Source organism: Zonotrichia albicollis, chromosome 5 (genome assembly GCF_047830755.1).
Source record: "Zonotrichia albicollis isolate bZonAlb1 chromosome 5, bZonAlb1.hap1, whole genome shotgun sequence".
Lineage (NCBI taxonomy): Eukaryota > Metazoa > Chordata > Aves > Passeriformes > Passerellidae > Zonotrichia > Zonotrichia albicollis.
Window position 1 is genome coordinate 58,357,229 of NC_133823.1, and position 18,680 is coordinate 58,375,908.

General features: G+C 41.1%; 1 protein-coding gene and 1 long non-coding RNA gene across 5 annotated transcripts in view; one reads left to right on the forward strand and one right to left on the reverse strand.

Annotated features, from left to right (window-relative positions):
• PPARGC1A (PPARG coactivator 1 alpha) overlaps positions 1–18,680 on the reverse strand; it is a 365,154-nt gene that overhangs the window by 74,291 nt on the left and 272,183 nt on the right. The window contains exon 1 of one of the 4 annotated variants that reach the window (XR_012580521.1): positions 10,944–11,549. The exons of 2 other annotated variants lie outside the window; for them this stretch is intronic. Coding sequence is in view for 1 of the 2 variants with exons in the window: in XM_074541811.1 (XP_074397912.1) it covers positions 10,944–11,369 (426 nt within the window). In the remaining variant the exon portion in view is untranslated. Of the gene's footprint in view, positions 1–10,943; positions 11,550–18,680 lie in introns of those variants that run through there. One more of the 4 variants, XM_074541811.1, reaches the window with a different exon arrangement.
• On the forward strand, positions 494–18,538 carry LOC141729190 (uncharacterized). The gene is made up of 3 exons (XR_012580522.1): positions 494–841; positions 2,973–3,070; positions 15,240–18,538. It is a non-coding gene; the product is annotated as an uncharacterized LOC141729190 (long non-coding RNA).

Genomic DNA, 18,680 nt, shown 5'->3' on the forward strand with positions numbered 1-18,680 from the left:
ATGATTTCAGTAACACAGGCCACAGATTTGCTCTGCAACAATTTTAGGCAAACAAAATTAAGATATCACACAAAACATCTAGTGGGATTTTTTTGAATACACTTACAGATCAAGTTACCCTTTATAGGGTGGTGCCTGCCTGTGGAAGAGTGTGAGCTTTTGTGGAAACTCCTGTCAGTGGAGAACATAGCCCCAGTCATGCAGCAGCCAGCACTCACTGCTTGGCCTCTGAAGCTCCCAGGCTGCAGCAAAGGTTCCCTTCCCCAGGTCCCCACAGCCCCTGCACCCCGTTTTCCTGAGTCAGCCAAGGACAAGCCAAGCAGAGGTGGCATCACCTCATTGCAACACCCCACAGTCTCATGCAGGCCAGGCTTCTGAAGGATCAGCTTTGCCTGACCTCTTAACTAGTAGTTCCTGCCAGCCAAAACTGAGCCCTGGAGTTATTTTTAGCCAGAACCCTTCATGAATTGCAGTTAACTTGCGATATGCAAACTAGTGACTAGTGCTAGAGGAATCCCTATGGGTTTCATGGTTCCACTCCCTGCTCAAAAGCCCAATTATTCATTTTTCTTGGAGCTGCAATATTAATCTAAAAAAGTTGCACAAATGGCAAGAGATGTCATCCTCCCTCCATCCCCAGTTCAGATAACTGAAATAAAGGAAGATAAGCATTTAGCCCAGGGCTTATTAGCTATACAAAGTGCAGCCGTAAACCTTTAGAGGCTGACCCTCCTCCAGCGATGCTTTTGACAAGAAATTTGTCAGTACTTTCACCTCTGACTCAGGGCCAAACATGCCAGTGCAGAGATGGAATGGGAGAACTAGCCACAGAAAGGTATGGGTGAGTTACTATTTTATTTTTATTTTATTTTATTATATTCTATCAAAATCACTTGCCTCAATACCTGTATGAGAAAATGCAGTAAAGTAAAAGGGGGGTAAAGTACCTGGAAGGGGTGACTGCTCTAAATCCTTTGGAAGGGAATGGAAATCTTTAAATGGATTTAGGCAGGCTTTGAATCAGACCTTATCACAGATGGTGGGACCAACACAGTTCAAAGCAGAAACTCCTCCACCTTTTTTTTTTTTTTTAAATTTTCATACTATTCAGGCTTTCCTAACTTTCCCCTGTGAATACAACAGGAATAAAGCACATAGATTGCATCAGCTATCACCATGTTAGACATCTTTGTTCCCAAGAAATTTAGTATTTGCTAAACATCTTTGCCCTGGGACACTGATTATATATTATTTTGTGAGTGGGTACCAGGAAGATTCATGCTTCCTCCCAAAAGAGCTGTAACTGTACTTTCACTACTTCATGTCTATCAACAAATAAGGTGAGTTTGCTACTTCTGTGTTCATCCAAATAGATCTCTACCATTGTAAAATTCCCCAACAATCTGGCTCAATTAAACACTGTTTTTTTGTTTCTGCTCTTTTGAACTCCATACGTGGAAGTGCAAGTCAGGGCGATGCATTTAACCAAAAGCATTGAAAGGACTGGGTAGGATTCACCCTGAAACAGAGACTTCATCAGAGTGCACCATTCCCTTTTGCCCATTGCAGCCTCTCCCTTCTCTCTGAGAAACAAAGAACCAAGTAAAAATAGGAAACTGTCAGAATGGAAGATTATTTTAATTTCTGTTGCAAGTTGTTATGTAAAAAAAGACTTCTGATAAAAGAGCAAACCTACACCAAAGAGCACTTCATCACAATATTATTACCAATTTATTAAACCAAGATTGCATAGACTGGAGAAATGAGTGTGACACATCCCCAGGGGTTTTCTGGAGGTAGACCTCCAGCTGTTTCATTCTCACATGCACTCTGGTTTACAGGGACATGGAAAAATATTTGCACTTCAGTTCAATGCAGCACAATTTTATATTGTTTGCAGGTTTTCCTTAAGGAAGGGTCGAAGCATGCACAGCAAGCTGGAGCTCTACACTTTGGGAGATAGGGCTACCATCTTCCACGGAGAGTGGGGGAAAACACATGGTGGTTGTTAATTTATATCCTGGACAATGCTGTAAATCGAAGCATAGCTGACAATTCCTGCCCAGTAAACATGCTCAATTTCATCTCCCGTAAAAAGGCGAGCAGGCACTAAATAGCAACACATTTTGATTTTCATTTAGCCACTTTAATGATAGGTGATGTTAGTGGAATAGATCATTTATCTTCAGATTTATTTTATATGAGATAAAAGGCCTTGCCAATTTTTTAAAATTCATTTACACGAGTGAATAAATCTTCCCAAACAATAAGTAGGAAAGTCATATTTCTTTAACTTTGCTAAAATCTGAAAATGCTGATCTTGGAGTGAAATAGACAGCACTGGCATTTTAATCAAGAGCATAAAGACTCCTCTTCTAAACAAGAAGCACAGAACTACTACACTTCAGAAAAAAATCTCTGATTCAGAGGACAGCTTTTTTAATGCATTTTGTCAAAAATCCCTGATAAATCAGGAGAGTGCAATTTTTATGTCCCCTTCATTTTTAGATCAGTTCCAATGTGAAGGCTACCTAAAAATAGACAGAACCTAACCTTTCAAATATCTATACTGCTGCATACCATGAACACAAGCTTTCAGTGCCTCTCATGGCTTTCAGGAGCCTTGTGCTGTGCCTGTCTTCTCCTCTAGCACATTATCCCATGTTGTCTACTGCACCCAGGCGTGAGACAAGCTGCAAGTTGCAATGTGCAGTGCACTGCAGTATGTGGTATGTGCCCATTTGAGACACATAAGCAGAAAGATCATGGAAACCAGACTCCCCTTTTGGCTATTGGATTTCTGCCACAAAAAGGACACTGACAACATTGAACCTAGGAAGTGGGGATGTGAAAATGAAGCTGTGCCGGCTGCCCCGGCAGCTCTGTTCAGAAAGCACAGGCTGTAAGGTTTGCAGCACACCACTCTTAAAAATATGAAAGGAAACAATAAGCTCTTTTATTGTTTTCTACAGTGCTTGCAGACACAGTTCTACCCATCTAAAGAAGAGATTTTGCAACAGTGCACTGAAGTCAGTGACTGGTGTAGAATTACAAGACAGTGGAATACTCGGTAACTATTTCTTTGCATTACACTTTCAAAACTGTGATTCTGCTTGGCCTTAACAGCATAGGTCAAATTCGTCCCAAGCACAATCCCAGCAATTTCAGGTCAGTGGTACCTGAAAAATCAATAGCATTTAAATTGATGAAGTTATAACAAGGGGAATTTTGGCCCAGGCTGTACAAATACTTACCTTTATTGTATATATTCTTCACTTGGTATTATGCTATATTTCACTGTTCTCTAATGCTAAACACTTTACTGAGCAGGTCCTAAAGCCACAGTAGGAGCTGGAATAGGAGAAAGCTGTACTAAAATCCAGTTGTGGGGCTGCCCTGGAGGCTTTGAGTGACTATGACTTTTGCTTACATGAAATAGAAAATCACCCTTGTATCAGCTGTTAGCTACTCCTAGCAGGAACGAGCTCGTAAGGACTTGCTTTTCTTTGTTTACTGTCATGCTCTGCTCTGATGGAGTCAGAAGTTTGTCAAGGCATTTTACTCTGTCAAAAAAATGAATAAAATAACTTACACTGATAAAATAATGAAATAAAGCAGCATCAGACTAAATGAATTCCTTCAAAGAATTTTGGATGGAAAATGTCTTACCTGCTGACAGGAAGGCAAGAATAGCAAACAAAGGCATAGGAATAAAAGCTATTCAATAAAATATCGATTTCATTATCACCACCTATTCAACTTAATTTTCTTGGCATCCATATCCCTAATGCAGGTTTGTGATAGATCGTACAATCACTTTTTAATTAAGCCCTACTGTGCCTTGTATTAAGAACAAGACAGTATACATTATGGCACAATATATCTACCAAAATATTTAATGCTCATCCTTTTCATTTTGGTATTTAAAAGTTGTTCTCTTAGGAGGTGGTATCAGTATTTAACAACATTCTTGACAGTAAGTATAAAAACAAAAAGCTTCATAGTTAATCTAGCCATGTCAAAACTGAAACTCCTTAAAATAATTGCTTTCTGAATATATATAGTATTTCTATTGCATTATTTTATTATTTCTCAGCTTTCAACATCTTAGGATGCAAAACTTGTTCCTTTTCTTACATACTGATGAAATGGGAAGTGGCACAAGGAGAGAAAACTCCCATTTGACTAGTTGAATGGTACATGAAACAGATGCTATCATGTTACAAGGGATATTTAATGAGAAGCTGTAAAAGACTGGCAGCTTTCTGGGTTGGTAGTATCTTTTGTTTCAGGACTCTTTTGGTGTATTGCAGTTCTGCCGCGTGTGATGGGGCAGATCCTCTGTAGGAACAGCACTCATCTTCCACTGGGGTATTGGCACTTTCCAGAGGGCAACATTCACTTCCATTACTAAAATGTACCCACCGTCTTCCAAGTAAGAAAAAGCTGTTGTTGCATGTGGTTTTAGTTTTTAATGCCAAAAATGAATCAGTAAACATATTTACATTATGGTATACTATTTCTTATTCTGCACCCATAGTAACCAAATTAATCTCAAGGAACTGCTGGCATTAATTCAATCTGAAGCTCATACTTGGGATTTCACATAGGTGCCTTCATCCTATTCTTCTTCTCAACTAATAAAATGTTAATATATGGCAATATATTTATTTCTGGTTCAGTTCAAGTTGAGGTGTGCAGTACTTTGCAGAAAGCTAATTAATATGAATCATACATTAGAACATTCTGTTTAGTATACAAAAAAAATGGTGCTAGCACATGAGGATGAAACAGAAGACTGAAGCATTCATTTCTATCTGTAACTTCTCTGTCTCTAGCATAGGGAAGGCCAGTTTTCCTTACCCTTCAATCTCCATTCTCCATTAAAAAAATCCCTAACATACAGTGTAGATCATCGCTGAAGAACTACACTAAACAAATCACAAATTATTAAAAAAAGGATTAAGGAGATCTTGGAAGATGAGATAGTGACATCTCCCTCTGTACCACCATGAGTTTGGTGCACACTAGCAACGGACTAGTTCCCACAGTAATCCAGAAGTACTGTCTTCAGCAACACCCACTGATATGAGTTTTCCCACTGGAACAGCCTTCAGCCAAAAATACCCATCCAGCTGATAGTGAAAACTATCTCCGCACCCCAGGAATTGTGCTTGAACTGCTCAGGAGACATAAGCAGTTCAACAGCTGTGGTGCTGTCTAGATCTTCTCTAGACCTCAGCAAGAAAAAATCCATTTCTTTTGTCAGAACTTAATTTGGGCAATCTGATACCCCAGGCATGCTACTATCCCAAAATCTGCTCTTTTACTTAGCTTTTGCAGCACATTGGAGCCTTTCACATTTCTTGGAGCCTTTTTTACCTAGCTGTTCCCAGCCCCATGGATTCCCAGGAGAACTAATGTCCTCAAGCACTTTGGTGCTTTCAAAATGCCCAACTAAGAGAAATTGCTGCACACTAAATGGTGGCCAACTTGATCCAACCACTGACAGAGCAACATGGCCAGATTCTGCCACCCTTATTCACCATGTACACCAAGCAGTCCCACCAAAAGGGTGAGCTGATGTGAGGAGCCAAGGCAATGCTTACAGACAGGCAGAGGGAGTGTAGGTGAGCTGTGGCTCACCAGGTGCTGATCCCCATTCTGAAAAGAGTCACCATCATGGCAGTGCTGCTCTCCATGGAAGGTCAGCCCCACACCCACCAGTGCAGGACACAGAAGACCCTGTGGGTCTCTCCAACAGGCACAGCACATCACTCAAGGATCTCCAACCGGCACATCACATCACTCAAGGCTGTTTGAAGAGAAGCCCAAGCCTGGCCTTTGCAGAAGGACCACCTCAAACAAACCTCCACAACACAGGACTGCAAACAGGTGGAGTTCAAAGAGTTCCCCTGATCATTTCAGGTTCTTGCCTTGGTAACCAAGCAGCAAAAGTCTCAGGAGGGCCCTGGTGTGCCCCTGGGCAGTCCCCTAGGGCTCCCACTGGCCTTGAGCCCTGCCTGCATACTGCATCCCAAGGGCACAATATAGTCCTTCAGTTTTACCGACTGCTACAGAGTAAGAATTCCTAGAATGGCTCAAACACATAGCAGTTCAAATATGGGTACTTTCAGACTTCTTTTCTATTCCAATTATGTGCTTTGCCAGCTTCAAAAAAACAGATGGAAAATACGTCCCTAAATGTGCACCCTTGTGATCATTCCAAAAGGAAAGCAGCACCAAGTAGCTTAAAACATTTGCTAGAAAAAATCTTTTCCATATCATGCAAATAGCAGACAAAAATAACTGCTAGGCAATTTATATACATACAAATATTGGTTATTTTAAACAGTAATTTGTTATTGAGGACATCTCACTGAAATATTATAATATTCAATTTCCTCTACATTTGCATGGAAAAGGAGCTGGAGAGCACATGATCATTCATTTAACTGTTACATAAATACGTCTATCATAAGATCACACGGATTTCAAGCCAGAGTTCAAATACATGTTTAATGCATGAGAGTATGATGAAGAAACTTGTGAACTCACAGGTCTCGTAGCACAATCTCAATCAGATACAAGCTTGGTGTAAATATGTACAGTATCGTGTGCTTTCCAATAGCACCATGTCTCCAGGCAGCAGTCTGACATCAGCAAAGGAGACAGGTGGTTCCCTTTCCAACCCCGGAGGGGTGAAAAAAATGAGTTAAGACACTGTGTAAATATAGCAATATTTTTTCCTCAGTGTTTTGTTACAGTTTTCAACCCTTAATGAAATTGCAGTGCATGAACAATTCTCATAACATCTTTGCTACAAATCAGTGAGTGGATGTCATGTCCTAAGATATTTATAGCCTTAAAGGTAGTGGTAAGTGATACTGTTTGGCAGCCTTGGTTTAGAAGTGCTGAAGTTATTTGCCTTTTGGTTTCGTAAGAAAGGAGTTCGAAAAAGCCACAAAAACCCAGTTTCCTTGCTCTAAATGTACCCCTTTCCTATAGCAGATCACTGTTACTAATAATGCCTGTAAGAGTGACAAACAACAGTCAATCGCAGGCACAGAGCAGGTCACAACTGCTTTTAACTAGCTCAACTTTGTAAACTCCAACAGAGTGAGATATGCTAAACCCTGCACAATCCACAGTAGTTTGATTTTGAATCTCACATTACAAGAGTTTACATGTATGGTAGCCTACATATAGAATAACCCAATTTGACCTTTTTTTTCCTATCTGTACATAAATAGATACTTTTTTTTACACAGTGACAGCCACTGACTCTTAAACCATTTTCTTTTGTTGCATTTCATTAGAAACACAAATCTTGTTCCTTGGCAGCAGTTGCTGTAAGTGCTGTACCACATGCCCAAACTAGTTCTCACTCACAGCTTTAATTCACAGTAAGTGGCACGAAAGGAGGTCAACACTTCTCAGAAACCACTTTCAGTTCTTTGCTGCTTCAGTATCTATTCTATAAAGCCATCCGCCCTAACAGAAAGAAAGTTGTTTCTTTTATTGTGTCCCTTGCTTTTTTATTATTGTCATCTTTATGGAATGGGCTGCAGAATATATCTGATGGAATAAAAGAAGTTTATTCCTGAAACCACATTCCTTGTCTCCCTTTTGCAAGATCCTAAAAACATAAGTAAAAAAACTCAAACCAAAACAAAACAAAACTTTCTGCTGCAAAAACAAAATGGCCCTTTTTTTTTTCTGTGCAAAAAGACTTTAAATAAATGGCATCTTGCAATTCAGTGTCAATCACTGGGTCTTACTTTCAGTTCAATTTACTTCCTTACAGAATGATTATTTTTTTTATCAATCCAACCAAGACATCATGGAGGTTGAAAATCAAACAGCCTTCTTTTTGCTATGATGCATCACTGGCAAGAGGAACGGCCTTGCTGACAATATTTTCCTGTCACATTTGCCTCTACAGCTTCACTGCCTTCTCTGTGATCAATGAAAACAGATTTTGACCTCATCTATTTCATTTCAGACCATATTCTGCCCTGAGGCACACGAGTACAACCTATCATAGTTATAGTGGCAATTGGGGCAGAACTTGTTCCTTTCCTGACAATTCAATATGTGATTCATGAACCAGAATTGAATCCAGTTCTCCTTTCCTAGAGCTCCTCTGGTTTTTGGCATCAGTAAAAAAAGCAGCAAAGATGAATTTATGTTGGTCATATCAGCAGAACTGGCTGGGTAGTCAATAATCTGACTGCTCAGCAAGATGTTACCTGACCAAAAGTTTGTATTTTATTTACACATTTTATTCTGTAGTCTGCTTGCTTGCTTGCTTCACTTCTCCCTCTGTTGTTTAACTAATGGGATCATAAGATTTGGAGAAACACCTCCTAGTTTTGAACATTTCTGATTGGCTTAATAAAGCAAACCTAAAAAAAGATAATCCTCTCCACAACCATCGCCTTAAAAAACATACTCCTGCCGCCAGACATGGAATACGTGCTGTATTCACAGGGTATACAGCTGCAGGCCATAACTGGATGACCAAGTTTCTCATCAATCCCCAGGATCATGGACCACTTTTGAAACTGCAGGCTCCATTTCTATTCACGCATGACTCTACGTGCCAACACCTGCATGTGCCCTTTCACACAAGGCGCTGTACAGCTGAGGTGAGCACACTTCAGCACATGCAGTCTCACAGGGACACGCAGCAAAGCCATCTCAGATGGACAGCACCCCAGCCACCTCTGCTCTGGGGCACCCCCTCTGCACCACCCACACAGTAGGCGAGTCTGTTCGGTACCACTCTGGGAGCACTGGCACTCCAGAGCCAATTCCAGGAGCTCTTTTTGAACCCTGGAAGTCCCAGCATCTGTGTCTCGCTCAGGACAACAGGCATTGCATGCATAGATTGTATAATGATTTTCTGTAGGATTCAGTTCTCAAGCAGAGGCAAGATTTACATCACTTTGAAAACCACATGCAAGACATCTAATGAATTGCTTACAGGAGCCTAATCTGTAGTAAATTTGATGTACAGTAAAAATAAACTCCTTAATAGAACAAAAGCACTAATCAACATATTGCATATTAGGCCTGCAAAGCACCAATTATCTGATGAAGAGAAGTAATACTACATAGTTCCAGTTTCCTCAGTTATTTAACTATTTATGTTAATGGAAATCAAGGAAAACAATGCCTATGGAACCATATATGAAAACACACATGAAGGATTTCAGCCAACATTTCAGTTTAGATTTGAATGTAAGGAGAAAAAAATTATTCAACAACAAAACCACAAAAATGTAGCTCAGGACCTCCAAGTCCTGCTGCATACTGCTCTTGTACTTTTGTTTTCTCTGTTATGAGAAAACAATTTTTGGAAGCAAATTATTTTAATTTCCCTTACCATTTAAGAAAAATGCATTCAAAGCAAAACACAGAGCCTGATCCTGCCCTTCTGCAACCCCATCAATAGTAGCCTTACCACAAACTCCAGTGAAGCAGGATTTATCCTTTCCCATGGGCCATGCTCTGAGTCCTTAATTCAACACCTTATTCACCAACTTGTTCTGTGAGATTAGCTGTGGTTTCAAGTGTTGTTCATTCAGAGCAATGGGTCTACAAACACCCTCTTTCTCTGTATTGCCAAACTGAAGAAGATATGAACAATTTGGGGAACATTACCAAAGACTCAGAGGGAGCGTCAGTATCTTCTGTGGGGTTTTCTTTGGAGTGAGAGAGCTTCCTGAGTTTGAAAATCAGGCTTGAAACGAAATAAATAGAACTCCCTTCTCTTCTCTTCCTTGTTTTTTTTAGGTAACATGACCTAAAAAAGGATTTGCAGATACACTGGGAGAGGAGAGGAGAGAGCAATCTTGCAGTTATTGGATTTTTGTTTATTTTCTGCATCTATTTCAGAGAGTTTCTCAAAATTTTCAAACATCTGTCAATCTTATAAGTTTCACCTTTTCCAAGTGCAATGCGTCTAGCTTAATTTTCTTTTCTTTCTTAGTATATTTATTGCACTTATTAATAATTACCTGAAAGCCCACACAGTGTTTTAAATGGGGTTGCAAATATCCCCTTGATCACAATCAGCAAAAAGCTTCTCCTCCTAGAGGGAAATAACACCCAGCACAACTTTTCGATCTGCTGTTTGCTGTTTTTTAAAACTGCAGGAAAACCTGTGCCTGCAGGGCTGAGCCCTGTTCCAGGGCAGCCAGGCAGACCAGGAGGGGTCTGTGTGCCGCACCGAGTCACGCTCAGAGGCACAGCACCAGCCTGCCAGAAGTGCTGATTCACTGCAGCCACTGAAAAGGTGGCTCAGTAGCTGAGCTGGGGGGGAGAAATATGGCACAGAGCAGGGGGGGCATCTCCATTGGTACAAAGAAATAAACAGGAGAGAATGCCAAAGCTGTTGCACAGACTGCATTCCCTGAGATCTCTGCCTAATACGTGCGTGTTAGTTCATTTATTGGAACAAAACCTGTTCATACAGCTCTAGCCATAGGGGGACAAAAATACTTGCAAATGCACAGAAGTCATGTAAATCAGAAGTGCTGCTCTATTTTACAAGAAATTTTCTCCATTAATTAATTTCATGACTTAGAGCAAATGAGCATGGTTGGAAACAGGGGACCCTGCTGATACCAATCTCACAGCATAGGATACTTTCCTTTCCCTCTCTCAGATATATAGCAGATGTACACCCTGGCTCAGATCCAGGTGTGGGCTGGGTACTTTTGTGGCTAAAACACCACCTTCTAACCTGGTTAAGTCTTACTAGTAACTTTTTCTGGTTTGGAGTTAGAAAATATCCCATAAATCCTCCAGGATTTTAAAATCCAAATTCTCAGAGTTGTCACATTTATAATTAGAACGATCTGATACGACTGGCATTAGTGTGAGGTAGGAACATATCACAGAGGGCCAAGCAGACAAACTAAAATATTTCTCACCGTTAAAAAGGGAATTCTTCCAAGTAGAAATGTCAGTTGAGTCACAAGGGCTCTGTGCAAAAGTAGCACCTCTTCATCCTCATACCTACTCTTAGAAAGTCCTGTACTGCTGCCTAACTTAGCCCAACAGACTGCACCACCTACCAAAGCCCTTTCAACAGCTCTGGCTCCCTGTGCTAACCCCAGATCTTCCTCCAAGAAGATTACTTTTCTGTAAGTGCAGGTTGTTTCAGAGCTACCTGTGACACCCCCGAGCACTAAAGACAGTATCTCTGTTGATACTGCACACAAGAAGATATGCCTCCACACTGAAAAAAATGATGTTGGATAAAACACTTTGTCACAGTATTTCTGGATGCAGAACTTGTTGCAAGAGTAACCTAACTGTGTGCTGATGAAAGTACTTTTCAAGTTGTTTACCCCCATACTGGAGAAAAAGAAAGTAGGAAAGAAAGGGAAGAAAGGAGAGAAGGAGGAAAGGATGGAGGGTACACTATTATAGTTACTGAACCAGCAAACAAGCCAGCAACAGACAAAATGAGAACAGCTGTAAGGAACCTGGCAGCACCAGCATTTTGAGGGAAACAATAAAGAGGAGCCTGGAAGACAAGAGAAAGCCTGGATGCAGATACTAACTTTTTCTTTTTTTTCCTCGAAGAGGATTTATGATGCTATATTTTGGTTGACTCCTAATACCCACACCTGGATAAATACAAATGAAATTAATTTTACAGCTGCAGTCTTTCCACATTTTGAACATGGTGATTTGCAGTACGAAACCCTATCATGAGGTGTCAAAAAGGAACATATAACATGCAATATTTTTTGAGAGACATCAGTTGTAATTACATGAAACCAAAGCAAGCTGCTCCAGGGAGAGGTGGAAAGAGTCACACAGCAGAGGGCCTGGCCTGCAGTGCAGATGGCAAAGCTCAGGCCAGGCAAATACAGAGTGAGGGCCACAGGAGCTCACATGTATCAAATAATAACAGGGATGTGTCTCTTCCTTCTGCCACCCGCTCACTGAAATCAGTGGGAAAGCAGCACGGAGATGAAAATGCTGTGGTCAGGTATTAGGTCAGACCTTCCTACATGACCTGAGATTACAACCATCATCCGTCATCCCTCTTACTTCCACATGACAAACCTCATCCCTCTTATATGCTAAACTAAGTCACTGGTCTCAAAAGTTTTACTAGCACAGTATGGCCAGTCTTCATTCCAATGTATTTAATCTTTCTTGAAAATCAGTAGTAACTGATCTGTAACACAGACTTGGTATTAAAACACACCACTGATGTGTGAAGAGATGGTGATACTCCTCTAAGAAAATATGAAAAATTTCAGAATACTATGTCTGAGAAACAAGATGTGATACTTATTTCAGAATTAGGTCAGGAGCTGTTTATCTGCTCACAGTCCTTCCTCTCTTATCCCATGACCAGACTGGCAAATTTTCCTGTTTCAGTGCTTGGGAGAACCAAAAAGGTTGCTGTCTTTTAGTCTCTGTACCATACCTACAAAATACATGTCCAGGAACATAATATTTTCCTTGTTGGCTTCTGCTGGTGAGGGTCATATTATTAATGTATTTGGCTGACCTTCCTGCAGCCAGACTTTCCCACAACAGGTGTGGAGACCTACAAACTGGTCACATTTGTACCAAAAAAGCATCAGGTCCTTTACAGCATGAAATCCATGATTTCATAAAATGGGTCAATGCTGAAGAAAAGTCTCTTTTCTGGGAATTAAAATAGGCAATTTGCTTTCTGGTATTTCACCTGCCTCCCATATTATCACAAGCATGACAAATTAATGGCTATAGCTATATTATAGCACCACTATGCTCTACACTGCCATAAACACTTGGAAGGATATTGCCCCTCTGAGAAGGCAAACCCCTGCACCAGCTTTCCTGGATAAACCAGGAGTAAACAGATGCCTTTCAAACTATGAAGAATGACAACCAATTTTTACAAATACACTGAAGAAAACTCTCGGTAAGGTTTGGGTTTTTTCTTGCTTTGGTTTTCAGTGTTAACACTTTGGGCACCTGATATTAATCCTCCCATACTCCTCAGCTCTGTGTAGAAAGCAGAGTGCAGTGCTACAGCTGCGGCATTTTGAAGTCTGCACAACATGCTGTACATGCCATTGCTTGACATTTTATTGACAACAAAGGCCTGCAGCACAGCAGAGCTTTTGGAGATGGGATTAACATAATGAACTCCATCTTCATGGCTTTTTCATGGCATTTCTTTATGAGACAGAGTGGAAAAAGACCCAAACCAGAAACAAACAATTTTTTTAGTCTTTTAGGACACAGTCCCCTCTGAAATGATTGCATAGTCCTGAAGGACAGAAAAGTCTGCAAGTAAAGGAGCACATTTGTACGTGTAAAGAGAATATAACTGCTGAAGAACTAGGGTGAAAAAATGATATTGCCCCTTCTACAGGTCAAGAAGAGCTCAAGTGTGGGGCCTGGACTAGTACACACTATAGCTGATAGAGTAAGCTCCATCATGAGATAGTAACATGAACAATACTGAGCCTTCCACATGGGACCTTCTACTACTTGGGGCGGTCTGAAAGGGTCTTGCAGCAACGCAAACACCAAAATTTCAAAACCCCTAAAGCCCCCTAGTACATGTACAAGCCCAGCAGACAATGCTTATTTCCATCCCAAGTCAAATGGTCCTCATGCATGAGTAGTCCAGACAAACACAGCCACTGAACCCAGCCTATGTTTGCCAGATGTCCAGCCCATATTTGCAAGATGGCCCTAAAAGCAGGAAAGAGAGTAGCACTCTGAGCAGGAATCAGCAATTTTGTCTGCAAACTCCGATCTTCCCCTCTTAAAGCTTCAAGAAAACTCTTCAATGAAAAAGTGCTTGGCAGAGTTTCCATCTGTTCTTGGCTGGACTCGCTAGCCAAGTCTGAAGCACACAGAGCTTTGCTTTATTTTTTTCCTGGTATGTAAGTAAAACTCTACAATATTGCTGCTTTTTACAGAATCAAGTAGAGCAATCACATAGCCATCAGTCCAGCCTAACTGTAGCTGCTAAAAAATTAATTTAGACAACAAGGAATTATGGTTTCTGATTTTTGCACATTTTCTATTTCTTTCTTTCTTGCTCTCTCTCTCTTTCTCTTCTTTCTTTCTTTTCCTTCTCCTTCTCTTTCATTCTGTCTTTCCTTTTGGCCTGTTCCTTTTTTGAAGTTCTGTATCCCAGCCTTCCTTTTGTAGCCTACTAACACCTAAAAGAAACTACCTAAGTATCTACATGAGTAACTTATTCAGAACCTTTTCCGGGCAACAACAAAAGAACACAGCAATTTAGTATGACCTCAAACAACAACTTAAATTAATGCTGCAAAGGTGCCTTAGTAAGAGATCAAAGAAAAAAGATCACAATAGTCACCAAATAACCTGCCTGCAACGGAATTCTTGGCTTTAAGCTAACACATTATATCCACTTAGAAATTAAAAGCTGCAACCTCAACATGCCCAAAAATGGGGCAAATTACTCTGGTCACTGCTGAAATAATGGGTGTTGAGCACCTGCCCTAAAAGTTCTGTCAATTTGCAAGAATCATAACTCAATTTCTCTAGGAAGTTCTGAGATGCTTTCTGAAAACTAAACCTCCACCCTGGTTCACAACCTTTGTTTAAGGAAGACAAGTAATCTACATTGTGAAAAGAGGCTGTGTTCATTTTCCTGCTGTACTTTTCTGTGACCTGAACCCTCAGTTATATAAGAGTGGGAAGCATGGACAATTCATTCTTAATGCTAGCTCAGTCCTGGCCTCTCCTGGGCACTGGCTGAAAATAATACTAAACCATGCTGAATCATTTACAGTAGCTTTATGATGTGGATTATCATTCAGCAAGGACTGACCTGACCCCATCACACTCATTTCATGCAGCAACACAGACTGGACTCCAGAATCTAACAAATGCCACCCACACTGGCACCAACACAAGTCATGCATTCATGCAGAAGGCTCACTCTAGAATAAAGTTGCTTTAAATTTATCCTGGTACTAAGCTTTCAGTAATTGTCATATCCCTGCCTCTTCTGTCAGCATAGGCAGTGCTTTAAAACTTTAACTATTAGACATATATGCAGTTTTTTATTTGAAGCAGTTTCCCCACTCTTACTTTCAGAAGAGTAAAATGAGAAAATATGAGAAAAATTATGAGAAAATATTTTGTTAATAAATGCTTCCAGCAGTCACACAGATTTCTAATGCCTCTGCTAAAATAATGGTCCTTTCTTCTACTTCTTCCTCCAGACAGAGATTCTGGTCACAAGGCATGGGAACAATTTACCTCCTCGTGGACACATGAGATACTGTGCTACAGTGCAATGCAAAAATGTGAGCTCCTCAGTCATGCAGGACCTGGTCATATGGCTGCCCACTGAATTCCTTCTCTTTCAACCATCATAAAAGGGAGTACAAGATGCTGTTGCCATTTATATTCCACTGATTACACAAGCTATTTTCATGGCAGGACTCTGCTACTGCATTCCATCTCACAGGCTGAACAGATTGAGCTTTTTTAGTGGATTCTATTAAAATAGATGTTCATTCCAATAGGACAAATTCATCAGGTAGGGAGCTTTTACAATGAGTCATTTTAAGGTAATCTTTGTACACATCCTTTTCAAATAGCCTGAGCTCTTTGAATGATAAAAGTGCACAAAAACAATACTGGCTGTGAGTGGAGAAGAAACGCTTTAAAAGCTGGGTTTGTTAAATGTTAACCCAGAAAACAAAACTCTGTCTGATTTTAGATTGGATCTTTCTATGTGTATTCTCATACCTACTGTTTTCTTTCTACTTTTAAACTAAGGGAAACAAAGGGTTTAATTGCATTTTTACTCATGAACTGTCATTATCAAACATTTATGTTTTCTAGTGAACTCTTACACTAAATAAAAAGAGAATATAAGAATAAATCTTTTAAAAGGAATCAATTTTCTGCACATCAATCCCTGCAGGCCATGTGCTCATTAGTCAATAGTTTAAAATGAAAACATCTGATCAAGGTAATACACCTGTTAAAGGAGCATAAAATTCCAAATCCAGTGGTAAAATATAAAGATTATGAACCCTCTTAAAGGAGCCATCAAAGTAAACTATTACACAGATACATCTGCTTCATACCAGCACCCGTTCCATCAGTGCCAGTCACGATAAATGAGCATTAAGACAAACATTTCACAGAGCATCTGCAGAAAAAGTTTTTTTCCAAAAGTGAGTAATTCAGCTCAAGAAAAGAAACAAATTATGATTTAGCCTTGTGTGCACTTTCTAATAGAGAATCTCCAAGCAATGCAAACTATTACTGATCTGAGCTCATCAGAAATCTGCACATTAGCAATTTATCAATCATGTTTTACAGACCAAGCAACTCCCATACATCATAGGCAGGGTGAAGTGACCAGCATGCCTGAGTGTGTTGAGACATGGGTTCAAGCACTGACTAAAGCTCACAGGGAATCAGCACTGTCACTGCTACTATGATTATTACTGTTACACAGTTCAACCACTTGTTCCCTACTCCAGTGGCTCTGTCTCTTGCAGCTTTGCTGGAAGAGGGAACAAAGGCCCTCATCAGCACAGGCATTCCTGCACTTTCACAGTGTGTCATTCTGCCTACCTCTCAAGCAATACAAATCCCACATGGATGCTCTCTGCCAACATACTCACTTGTGCATGTGCTGTTGGTAGAGCCAAGGGGATTTTTTGTTTCTCTTTTATTTGCCTCTTTTTTTTTTTTCTTTCTTTCTTTTAGTTTTTAATTTAAAAAAAAGAGTCCTCAGGGCCCCATCTAAGGGATTTTTAGCCCCTTTCAAAAAGCTTATAGGCCTTTTGAGTCTCAGTTGTAATTAGTCTCCATCATGTCTGGTAATGCTTGTGATCACACTTGGGTTTGGTGAAACGGAGAGAAGGGTTGCTACCTGGTGTTCCTGCTCCAGACTTTCTCCACCTTTTTCCCTTTTCTCTTTCCAAGGTTTTGCAGACAGGAGAGGAAGAGAAATATGCTTTCATGCAGAGGGCCAGGGGAGCAGCACGATTTCTTCTTCACACAATACCTTTCTGTTGGCCTTCCTCCTGGCTCCCAACAAAACCAGCAGCCAAACTCCCTCTGGCTTCACAACCTGGGAAAGGCTTTCACAATGCTGAAATCACACACTGATTTCATAATCCCCCATCTTCCCTTTGTGCAAAAGAAAGCTGATACATCTATGCCACCCTGGTCACAAGTCCTGCTGGAGGGGCACAGGACGGCTGCAGGTGGCCCCCAAAGGGGGACAGCAAGTGCCTCATGCCCAGCAGCGCCTGGGCCCACATGGGCAGGTCACTGTGAACCCCGTCCCACCAGCGTTTCCCTTTTTACTCCAAAAGCTGCTGGTGCAATGTTACCCTCTGTGTTACCACATAAGTAATGCCACTCATGTGACCAGGATTTCCAGGTGTGGAATTTAAATTTTTCACACCTTTGATGTTACTTCATGAGGGGGAGACACCAGGCCCCAGTCCCTACCAGGAGCCCAAGCTTTCTCGCCCAGGATCCTCACAACACAGCTTTCAACACATCTCTGAAGTGGCTGAACAGTCAGGGCCAGTCATGCTTTATATAACACTGCACTTTTTGCATTGTTTTTGAAATGCCTGGTGCAGGTGTCAGCCTGTTTAAAGGGTACAGTCTGTGTGCACACCTCGACTTCACCGCGAGCACACGAATTGTTACTGCTCGGAACGCATTGCCTTGGCGCTGCTGACATTTATGTAGAGCAGTGAGGTCTATTTTGCCAGCTATGACTTCAGCGTCATTCTTAATACCTTTAAAGATCAACCATAACAAAACAAAAAGGCTTCTGAAATTTACTGGCACGTGCTGACACAGGAAATATGAAATACGGGTACCTGTCATAACTGATCCTTCATATTCTGAAAAAAAAAAAAAAAGGAGAAAAACCAAACAAAATAAAATTTTAAAAAAAATATAATAAAAGAGCAACCACAGAGAACTGCTCTGAACTGCAAGGCCACATTGAAACAGAGGAATGACTCAAAAATAGCCTTGTCTGAAATAGAGCACCCACAGTAAGTGTGGTGAGGGAACGCTCCCAGGCAGGGCAGGTGCCTGCTGCAGGTGTCACTCACAGGGTGAGAGAGCTGCTCTGGAAAGAAGGGGTTAATATTAGCCGCATGTTATACTCAGCGATGCCTTAAATAATCATCACATGGCTCCTGTAATCTGTTCCATGCTGTCAGCACTGGGTTAGTCATAATAATATCAGATAAGAGCTGTTCAAAGTGACATACTAACCAACATGAGAGCCACATGACTTTCCAGCTACATGGCTGCCCTTCACCTGAACTTTGGCTCAGATAGTTTTATACCAGCACAAGGTGTGCTGGCGTCAGAGCCCCCTCCCTGCACAGGCAGGGGGAAATCACCTGCCCCCAAGCACCCCTCAGCCATCCCTGCAGAGGGGATGTTCTCCTGCTGGGACACCCTCTGGACATCCCCCTTCATTTTTTCTAAGCTGGCTGCAGAGTAAGAGAGGCAGTTTTGGCACGGGGCATGCAGGGTGACTTTTCCTTTTTTTAACAGTACTTCCTGCCTCTCCCCTGCCTCCTTTGTTGCAGGCAGCCAAGCGGAGGAGCAGAGAGGCACAGCAGCAGGAGGGACCCGAACTGGGGAGGAGGAAGGAGGCA